The sequence below is a fragment of the Erigeron canadensis genome, chromosome 7 (assembly GCF_010389155.1).
Source record: "Erigeron canadensis isolate Cc75 chromosome 7, C_canadensis_v1, whole genome shotgun sequence".
Taxonomy (NCBI): Eukaryota; Viridiplantae; Streptophyta; class Magnoliopsida; order Asterales; family Asteraceae; genus Erigeron; species Erigeron canadensis.
In genome coordinates, this window is record NC_057767.1 from 5,040,877 (window position 1) to 5,052,387 (window position 11,511).

At 32.5% G+C, this 11,511-nt stretch overlaps 2 protein-coding genes across 2 annotated transcripts; both read right to left on the reverse strand.

The window, feature by feature from the left end:
- Positions 1 to 220: 220 nt before the first annotated feature.
- Positions 221 to 3,588, reverse strand: LOC122607798 (cytochrome P450 Tp4149-like). The gene is made up of 2 exons (XM_043780848.1): positions 2,620 to 3,588; positions 221 to 985 (listed from the first exon to the last, which is right to left on the reverse strand). Exons 1-2 carry the CDS (start codon positions 3,514 to 3,516, stop codon positions 371 to 373), a joined length of 1,512 nt encoding a protein of 503 aa, XP_043636783.1. The 5' UTR covers positions 3,517 to 3,588; the 3' UTR covers positions 221 to 370.
- A 5,333-nt stretch (positions 3,589 to 8,921) lies between these two features.
- Positions 8,922 to 10,687, reverse strand: LOC122608250 (cytochrome P450 Tp4149-like). Its single transcript, XM_043781336.1, has 2 exons — positions 9,772 to 10,687; positions 8,922 to 9,599 (listed from the first exon to the last, which is right to left on the reverse strand). The coding sequence occupies exons 1-2, from the start codon at positions 10,675 to 10,677 to the stop codon at positions 8,988 to 8,990; spliced, it is 1,518 nt and encodes a 505-aa protein (XP_043637271.1). The 5' UTR covers positions 10,678 to 10,687; the 3' UTR covers positions 8,922 to 8,987.
- Positions 10,688 to 11,511: the final 824 nt, after the last annotated feature.

Below are 11,511 nucleotides of genomic sequence, written 5' to 3' on the forward strand. Positions count from 1 at the left end.
TACATTCCGATATGATGTTATTAAAATTTCTTTTCTTTAGTTCGGATAAATTATAGGAGTGCACTCGTTAGACTCGTTTGGACCGATGTTGTCCTTTGAAACCTTCGGTATATATACTGCTTTGTGAAGTAGAGAAACTTATTTTGTTCCTTATATACTGTAATAGAAATATTGTTGTTTCGTATAAATAGAATGAGTGGATATTCTGTTCCTTATGATGTAGTAGTAGTAATTCTGGTTGATACCTTTTCAACCCACTTTATTAATAAAATTCAGCAAATTTAAAAAAAAAATTACACCAGTTTTCTCTCGTTGTAGATGTTTATGCATGATCGATTAATATTGGACGTTACATATGAAAAAATAGCTACTAAAAACGAGGAGTTGCCATAACAAGTAAAGGAGACTTCTTATGCAAAGTAATGCTATTTGTCTCACTCATGTCCAAATCCTTATAATAGTCTTTGCTTCCATTTGGCAACTTTAAATCAAACTTGTATATGACATTAGCTAATGCAAGCTCGTACATAACCGCGGCAAACTGAATTCCAGGACACCCTCTTCGTCCAGAACCAAATGGAAGCAACTCATAGTGAAGCCCTTTATAGTCAATAGAGTTGTTCAAGAACCTTTCTGGCCTAAATTCCTCCGGTTCGTCCCATAAGTTAGGGTCTCTTCCTATTGCCCAAGCATTGACAACCGTTTGTGTCCCAGCCGGAATGTCATAGCCCAATAGTTTGACATCATGCATCGATTCTCGAGGGATAAGTAATGGGAGTGGCGGATACAAGCGCAAGGTCTCTTTGATTACGGCTTTAAGATAGGGCATTTTCTCCAAATCCTTTTCGGAGATCATAGATCTCCCTTGGGCTATTTCGGTTGCTTCTTGTTGTAGCTTTTTCATTACCCTTGGATGTCTTATTAGCTCGCTAAGTGACCAAATAAGACTTGCATATGTAGTATCGGTTCCAGCAGCAAATACATCCTACAAGAAATTACACAATTGTCTGATTAGCTTCATGTCTACACCAAAGGGCCTTTAATTGACCCGGTGGTTATAGCATATATGTAATCTATACTCTATAGTCATTTAACACAAAAGAGAGTGTAGATCACAAAACAAATATTCGTTGTTCTTGGTTTTAAAACAAAAATTAGTTAGTTTTTTACTAGCATTAAAAAAAAAATGTGAATACCGCTTAAGAAAAGCTACTAGCAAGATATACTTTAGATACTAGAGTTTTAAAAGTATAACTTACAAGCTTAACCAGATATTTTTGGATCTCCAACCTCTTCTCAAGAAAAATACTTTTAAGATGGAAACCCAAATTCAAACCCGAGACTTTGGATAAACTCAACCCGGGGCCCACATATTTGATTTAGAGATAATACCCCTGACCATTTGGGTGTAAGCCATATCGAAACGCTCAGAAAAATACAAAAGATCCTTCTGTATAAGTGAGTTGAATGTTTAAGCATTTAATTAGTTAGAAATTGTAGGTAAAGTCTCCAACGTACCTTTGACAATTGTAGCTGTGGACTTGACTACAAATAGGGAGTTGAAAAAAACCCATAACTTAAATAGTACATACTAATAAAGTAATACATATACAGATATTTATAATAATAAAGATAATAGACGATAACGTCTCCTCTCTTCACGCGTAACAGATCTAGATAAAGACTGTTTTTCATAGTCAATACGAAGTTAATTAGCTTATATTATATTATTTATGTTTTTAATTACCTTATGTGGTAATTTTCAAGATTTAACCTGTGACAATCCCGGCCATACATAACAGTTCGATGACTCGAAACTTTTGATTCGACTCAAAACATGATTTTTGAACCTGTGAATCGAAACGTGACTTAACTTTTGACATTTTTATGTATTATGGGATTGGAAATCTAGGTACGTTACGCAAATTTTAATTCCTTCAAAGGTGTCGAGTTAAAAATCTACTCCGATCCGTATTTCTCATTTCACTTAAAGTCTATTATGCCCGTAATAATTCAAATGTTAAAAACCAAACAAACTAATTATGGTATTGTTTAAATCGATCTGTAGAAGAGTAAATTCAATTAACCAACATCTTCTTCACCTTTTAAATCATAGATTAAGACAGAAATTAATTTGGCCCAACATATTATGCTAATTAAGCTTCATATATATATGCTACACATTTTAATGTGTCATAAACTCATAATATGCCTAAAGATGTTTATTTGTTAAGGTATCGTGGTAATTAACTATATTATTTAGTTCTACTAACATGGTACCGCGTAATGCGGGCATACGGTGACGACGCTCGTGAGGTCAACAGGTGTTTGATGGCGGTGACTATTGGTGGTTAGTGGTGTTTTAGAAAATAAGAGTTTAAGTAAAATAATTAATAAGATAAGAATTTTGAGTATAAATAAGTTCATTAATAGCAAATTGAGTATTTTTTTAATAACTTATTTTCATTAAGGTTAATTAAGTCATTTTTTATGTAACTTTTTTGTTACTATTTCTAAATTGAGGAGGACAGTTTTATAAAGAAGTAGAGATAATGTATAAGTATACAGCCCTAATTATAAGTTTATTTTATATTCAAATAAGAGGGAGAGAAATGATACCAAAATGATAGCTTTAATAATATCTCTTTCGAGTGTAAAGCCAAGTGCATCATCTCTTTGTACATCCAATAAAATATCAACCAAATCCTTATCTTTATCATTTTGACCACCATCCATCCTTTGTCTTTTATGTTCATGATCTCTAACAACACTTTCAAGAAATGCATCAAAATCTTTGGCAACTCCATTTGCTTTATCATCTAAACCACTCAACCTATCAATCCAAGACAACCAAGGAATATAATTTCCAATGCATATAAGACCAAGCACATGCACAAACCTTTCTAACAAATCTGTGAACTTTAGCTCACTATATGTCCTTCCTAGTGACACCTTACAAACAATATTGTTTATAAGCCAAAAACTCAATTCACTTATATCTACTATAGTATCACAACTTTTTTTGATTTTTTCTAGCATAAGATTCATTTCTTCTTCTCTAATATGTTGAAATGATTGGACCCTTGTGCTATTTAATAAATGGATTACTGCCATCCCTTTTACTTGTCTCCAATGTTCTCCATAAGGAGAAAATGTTATGTCATTTGACCCATATATAATGGTGTCAACAATTTTTAGCTTGGGTCGACTAGCGAATTTTAAATCATGAGTTTTCATAATTTCTTTGGCTGCTTCGGCGGATGAAGCTATAAGAACGGGTACACTGCCAAAGTGCATGAACATGAGTGAACCATGTTTTTTTGACAAGGCCCGAAGAGATCGGTGTGGGCTTGAGCCCAATTGGTGAAGGTTTCCAATAATTGGAAGTTTTGGGGGAGATGGTGGCAAGTTTTTCTTGGTTTTTTTTTGAAATGAGATCAATTTGAAACTGATAAGTATTATTAGAATGATGAATGAAAAGAAAGTAAAAAAATAGGTTTTTGTGTAGGAAAACATTGTCTCCTGGTTTTTTAGCTATACTAAAATCTACCAGGATATATGTGTTGTGGTCTTGTGGAATGGTTATATACTTATATATATCAATGCCTTGTGGAATGGTTATATATATATATATATACACACATATATTGGGTGTTTGACAATTTGGTTATGTGGTATGTATATCTATATGCCCATAATAAGTTAGTTTTTATATGTGGTGGAGAAGCATTTGTCGCCACAACATAAACAGAGTGCCCGGTTACACAAGCAATCTATCAAATAATTATTTGTTGCATCAATAATCCATAAGGCCGGTGCTTATAATCTTGTAGGAGTGGCGTCCTCGACCTACAAGAAGTCGGACGCTATTGTCAACGGCGTCTAAGTGGGTGCGTCCGGGGAAAACTTCTTGGTGGAGAAGTTGGAAGATGCACGAGAGATGGGGTCGGCAGCAATTTTTTATTTTTTGTTTTATATATGTGTGGGGTATATATATGTGTATTTGTGTGTGAGAGATAAATTATAAATTAATTGATGATGTGGCGAAAAAGTTCCAAGAAGCTATCCTTATAGACAGAGAGAGTTTTGAGGAGAGTTCTGAGTGACGTGATGCTGATGTGGCAGGAAAAAAGCTCCAAAAAACTTGCCCTTGTAAGCACCGGCCTAATCTCTTTATCTCAAAGTTTTTATTCTAATATGTAAAAGATTGCAGTCTAGCAATAATTCAATTTAATAATACTTAGATTTTTTTAGTCTAGGTCAAACAGTCAAAATATATATTTGTGTTTGTGTGTGTATCGATCTAGGAAAATGACATGTTTAAAGAATACAAGCAAAAGATCGTATCGAAATTCAAAATGAAACACTGCTATAAAATAATTGTGTCATGATCTCATGCCACCCACGACCCACTCCTGAGAAGCAAGTCAACGATGCATCGCTTTTAATAATATAGTTGAACTTAGAAACCTTGACAAGCCCTTTTAAATTATTTCTTCTGTTTTGATTATCAAATTCGTGGATTTGTTACAAAGAAAAACTAGGTTAATTAAGGGCTTGTGTTAACACACAAATATCGGTTATATCTGTGATGATATACGAAATACATTTTCCCAACTAATGAATGAACAACAAGAAAAAGTTATACAGTATGTAATATTGCAAATTATGATAGATACGAGTGTTTCATAATTTGGTACTATACTAGATTTTAGACCCGTATAAATATACAAGTGTATATAAAGATTCTACAGTTAAATAAAACTTATAATTTTATGACAAAAGTCGTAAAATAAATATATGAAGCAAGATATGTTTGGTTTGTAAATATCCATTTAGAAATATATTTAGATAAACATGAAGATTACTTTATTAGATATGTACTAGCTATTATCATTGATTTATTAAACTAAAAGTATTGGTTAAAAAGTATAAATTAGTGAACCAAAAATTGTAAATTAAGTCAAAACTTAACGCAAAAGCCAATTTGAGGAAATCAAAAGTTGTGATTGGTCGATAATTTATTAAAGCAAACTGTCTTTTAATATATATAAACAGATAAAAACAAAGATTTAGATTTATAATAATTATAAATTAAGTATTTAATGAGGCCAAAATTTGTAATATGAAATACAAAAGGTGTAAATTAGTGAGACATTTTATACAAATACAAATATAAATACTTTAAATTATAATAAGACTAATAATAACATCATTAATGCTAAATTTTAAGAATTGAAGAGCTAGGATCAGTTAGTTAAATGGTAAGGTTAATAAGTTATTATATTAGTTGATTGGTCAATAAGCTATTCGTTAAGTTTTGAAGATTAAAATTATGATAAGATTTTTTGTTTAATTTGTGTATGTAATATGTAAAAGAGATAGGTCCATAAAAATTATATACTCTGTTGTTACAAAAGCCAAAACTACTATAACAAAGCATGATCATTAGAAAGAAGAATTTTACAAATACCATACAAATTTTTTTTATTTCAACCGAACTATATATATATTTCATATTTGGTTTAGTTAATTAAGATATAGATGAAATGGATAATGACTTTAATATTATAGTTATCTAAGTATGATATATCTCCTCGAATTTTTTTGATTGTATAATTTATTTTATTTTATATTAATTAAATAAAGTAGTGTTATAATTACATGATGACATCATCAAAAATTAAATTGATGAAATCAAAAATTATGATTGGTTAATAAGCTATTAGGTCAATTGTCTTTTAGTATATATAAAGATATATATATATATATATATAGTTTTCATATTTTAAGAACCATTTTTTTTAAAACTATGAGAACTCTTAGATAATATATTTGTTCACATGTTTTTTTTGTTCATTCACATGTGAAATGATATAAAAAGTATGTTGTAGAAAAAAAAAAGATTTTAAAAACTTTCAAAATAGCCTTTTGTGAACTTGTGAATGAATATATTCACGTTTTCGTTCACATATTAACAAATGGGTATATATAAGATTTTGAAAAAAAAAATTTCTTCTACAACATGTATTTTTGTAACGTTTCACATGTGAATGTACAGAAAAAAACTTGTGATCCAATACATAATTCTTTTCCACAACAAAAGAGAGTTGGATATCGGGTTTCCTTTGCCAAGAAGAAAAGTATGCGTTAGTAAAAAAAAAGAGAGTTGGATATCGGGTTTCCTTTGCCAAGAGTCTAGGACTTCTTCTTACGTTTTGTCTATGGTTCAACACTGCTACTTAATTCCTTTCCACAACACTAGTGTTGGCTACTCTCTAATTTTAAGACCTTTTTCGCACCGGTATATATTTTTAATAAAAAACCAAATTTTCAATAGTAATTTTTTTAAGATCAAAGTTTAACTTAACGAAATCTAAATTGGCCTCCATCCTCTCTTGTCAAACTCCTACTATCCCTAGCTTGCAACTACCTCAACCTCCCAATCGATCTGAACATGAAAAAAATTCTTTAGTTGGACGTATATCGTTGATAAGTTCGAGAGAAAAGATTATAGTGTTGGGCCGGTTTCTTTTAATTGGAATTGGGCTAGATCATATCGACCCAGACTAGAAGCTAGCTATTGAAAGTCTGAGACCAGTCTCCACGTACTGATTCGTGTCTCTCTTCTTTCAACAATAAACCAAAGTCAAGGTGAACATTCATTCTTGGCCAGACACAATATTTGATTAATCTCTTTCCATTAAAATTATAATCAATAGTGATGATAATGGTACTGAAATCATAGGTGATGGGTTTGTGGAGAGCCTAACTACATAGGACTTAGACTGAGAGGAGTAGCCCATTAAGGGGCATTCCCCTGCCAAAAAATGATTGGGAACGCCCCCGGAACTCCCCTCATCGGCCCCCGAAGGCATTCCGGGGCGTTCCAAATGTAATGTTGCCCCTTGCCCGTTCGTTTTTAGAAGGCTTGCCCCCTGTACTATATTTGCAGGCCACGTGGCATTTATTTGTTGGATGAGGGGCGTTCCCCCCTTTCACTACTCTTCATAGCCTTATAGGACCCAAATTAAGAAACCAAAATTTTAATGTAGTAGGCCTATGTGCATTAAGTTTTTTATGTTTTATAAGCCCAAACTAATTAAGAGCCCAATATCGGTTGAACTTGTTAATTAGTACTACTGTCAATGACAATGTTTTATAAGAGTATGAAAGGGCCTTTAATTTTTTATGGTGGAAATTTAGGGGTGTTTGGTATTGTGATTAAAAACATAATTTGCGTTTTCAAAATAGATTATATGTTTTCATAACCAATAATCACTTTTTCATATAAACACTTTTTCAGATTATCAGCATTTTACAAACGCAATAATCAGATAATCACTTTATAACGCAATCCCAAACAACCTCTTACACGCTGACTACTATGTTGGTCTGGATGCTAGGAATTTTTTAATAACCGAAAATACTGAAACCGTATCGGTACTGAAACCATAATTTTGGTATGGTATTCGGTGGCCAACTTTCAATGAGAACTGGTTCCGATACCAAACGGTTCGATACCGGTTGGGTACGGTACCGATCCGAAAACCATCACTACTTTAATAAAAAACCACCCCTACTTTGATGATATAATCTTGCTCGAATCATAGTGAAAATTATAATCTTAGATGGCTAGATTGTACTATTCATTCGTTTACTTGATTGAATGTAAATCAATGTAATCTTTACCAAATATCTTCCTAAAATTTGATACTGAGTATAAATTTGCAGCTTATTTATGCAAGTATGCCTATGTAGGGCCGGTGTATAGGATGGCCGAGGTGGATGACGGGCCGAGGCCCGATTTTTTAGGGGCCTAATTTTTTAATTTTTTAGTATTGTTATTAAATATATATTGCCGATTATAAAGAAAAAAAAAAGAGTATGGGAAGTCAAGCGGTGCTATCACTTTCGTTAACAGTTTTACAATTCACACTTTAGAATTTAGAATATGGGATTCATGGTGATGAGAATTCATCTCTACAGCCTTCATCTCAAAGATTATGTTAGTTTCCCATCTCTCGTATACTATAGATCTACCCATATTCTATTAGATTCCGATGGCAATTCATCTGAAAACTGTGAAATTATCCCATCTCAAAAACTGTGAGGACCCAAATCAAAGCTTGTAGCCATTCAAAAGAAAAAAATCAAAGTTTGAGAAACTGATATCGATAGGCTGTAAATAAAGATACAATACTAGAGACTGATATCGATAGGCTGTAAAAAATCACAATGACCCAAATCAAGATTTGTGAAATTGACAGGAGATTTGATACTAATAAATTGACATCGCATTGTTCTCAAAGATTCTGTTAGATTCTTTTGTTTGAAGCAGCATATGTTTTTTTTTTTTTTTACAAATTGGAGCAACTAATAGGCTACACCTTGGAGCAGCCAACATATTCCCATATATATATATATATCATTATATCATTATTATGAGTACTTACTAAATTAAACAGCAACATAAACTTTGTGATTTGTCATTTCTATAAGCCTTTTCTATGTTGTTTTGAACTTATGAAAATTTTATTTATGAGTTTAAGTTTTATTCATATTTTAGTTTCTTAGATAATATAGACTATCAAGAGTTAATCAACCAAGTTTTCTATGAAAAATGTTAGGAGAATTACTCGAATTTTTGGCTAGTTATTACGATATGTTAATTCAATAGTATGATTTGCATTTTCTTTAGTTTTTTGAATAATAACTTTTGCTAGATATATTGATATGACATGCATATATCGTCGTTTTTAAATATTAGTTTGTAAAAAATAGTTTGTTGTGTTTAGCCTATGGGTCATTTTTTTGCGCTCGACCAAGACCCATAAATCTTCAGAGACGGCCCTGAATATATTGAAATCTAAGCGAAAAGTTTGCAGTTTTATGCCTATATGTATCAAAATGAAACTGTCTTCAATTTATTCCATGAGTTGCTACAAAATAAGGCCGAAGATATAATCATAGCAAATGACAAGCAACTACAACACGCGAGGAGTGGCTACAAGTAGTAAAGGTGACTTCCTATGAGTCGTAAGCCCGGTGATCTCTGTCATGTCTAACTCTTCTCCTCGTTTTCCATCCGGCAATGACAAATCATATTTATACACTAAATTTGCTATAGCAAGCTCATTAACCGCTATAGCAAATTGAATCCCCGGACACCCTCTTCTGCCAGAACCAAACGGAATAAACTGATAATGGAACCCTTTATAGTCAATTGAACTGTTCAAAAACCTTTCGGGTTTAAACTCATCTGGATCATTCCATTGCGAAGGATCTCTTCCTAGCGCCCAAGCGTTAATAACCACTCGTGTACCTATTGGAATGTCATACCCCATAAGTTTGACATCTTTAATGGATTCTCTTTGAACAAGTAGTGGGAGTGGAATATGGATCCTTAGGGTCTCTTTGATTACGGCCTTTAGGTACTTCATTTTGTCTAAATCCTCCTCAATAATCATGGGTCGCCCATTTGCTATTGCTGTTACTTCTTGTTGTAGTTTTTTCATTACTTGCGGATGTTTTACTAGCTCGCTTACTGCCCATTCTATATTTGTGGATGTTGTATCTGTTCCAGCCGCGAAAACATCCTACAAGACATACAAATCTTACAGATTAATTGTTAGATTAAAAAGCAAAAGTAAATATGTAGAATGCTAGTCTTTGTATCTATATAAACATTCATGTTCTGTATAAAATGTATATGAAAACAGAAACTTTGGGGGACAGGATCCTCCCCTGACCCTTCATATATGTTCTTACCAATATGACAGCTTTAATTGTATCTTTGTCCACTACAAAGCTACCTGTTTTTTCTCTTTGAACATCAAGCAAAATGTCAACTAAATCTTGGCCATCATATTCATCATCTCCATGATCACCAACATTATGGGCCATTCTGTTTTTATTTATATGTTCTTCAAGAACACCCTCAAGAAGCTCATCAAATTCTTTCGCGACTTCATTTGTCATTCGTTGTAAACCATTATAATGATCCAACCATGACAACCATGGAATATAACTCCCTGCACTAAGAACCCCCAAAATATCCATTAACTTTTCCAACAAGTTCTTAAACTTTAACCCGCGATACGTTTTTCCTAAGGCCACCCTACAAACTACACTATTTGTAAGTGAAACAAACAAGTCACTTAAATTAACCAAAGAGCCACAACTTTCCTCAATCTTACTAATCATATAATCCGTCTCTTCTTCTCTTACTTTTCGAAACGATTGAACTCGTTTATTGCTTAAGAGTTGGAGCACTGCAATGCTCTTCATTTGTCTCCAATGTTCCCCATAAGGACAAAAGGCTATGTCTTTAGAGCCATACAAGATTGTGTTAGCAACTTTTAATATGGGTCTATTGCAAAAGGCTAAATCATGAGTTTTTAAAATTTTTTGAGCTATTTCAGTTGAGGATGCTACAAGCATTGGCACACTACCTAAATGGACCAGTATAACTGGACCATGTTTCTTAGCCATCTCTAGGAGAGCCCGGTGCGGGCTCGAGCCTAATTGATGGAGGTTTCCAATTAATGGGAGTTTTGGTGGACCTGGTGGTGAGTTTTTGTTGTTTCTTCTAAAATAAGATGAAATACATTTTAAGAATATGGAAATGATAATGATAGAAACAGGAAAAACAAAGGAAGTTTGTATGGAGTACATAGTTGTATAACGTTCCTTTTTCTTAAAATGGTTAAATTGCATTGTCTATTGTAAGTTATACATAGGGCGTGTATATATATAGGTGTTAAATTTTTCCCCCCATCTTTACACATCATTATCTTGTTGATGCAAAATCTTTGTAAAATTGATGGAGGATGGAAGTAGGGTCGGGTATTGATACAGGAGTAGAGGGTTGTCTCTTAAGATTTATGAATCTAAGACGAGCGTAAAAAAAAATCCATAAACTAAGCGTAACAAATTATATTATATATACTAACCTTTAAAAACGACAATAAATGTTAGATCAACAAAATTTATTGTTCAAAAAAGTTCAAAAAAAAACAATGTAAAGTTATACTATTGAAACAAAATATCGTAATACCTAGCTGAGGATTCGAGTAGTCCTCTTAGCATTCTTTTTTATATGGCCTTAACGGTATTATTTAACTTTTACATGATTATTAAATTTAGAATGAACTTAGTTAATTATCATATATAGATCTATAAATTTTAATATAAATGCATTAGAAAAATTGGGTCCTCTAAAAAATCAGCCCATAAAACCGGCCTTGAAACAAGTTTGGATAAGTTGCATTTGGAGACAAAAGTCAAGAATTCTATCCTCATGCTTTGTAAAGCTGGAAGGTTTTTTTTTATCTAAAAATAAAACCTAGAAACAGTCTCTCTAAACCATTATAGTAGGGTAAAACTGTCTATATCTTAATTTTATTCATATATCGTCAGTGTATTGAGATCTAAACCTATAAAAACCGATATTGGATGATTATTTACTTATATACATGGAGGAAACATACGATTATACCCAACTAGGCA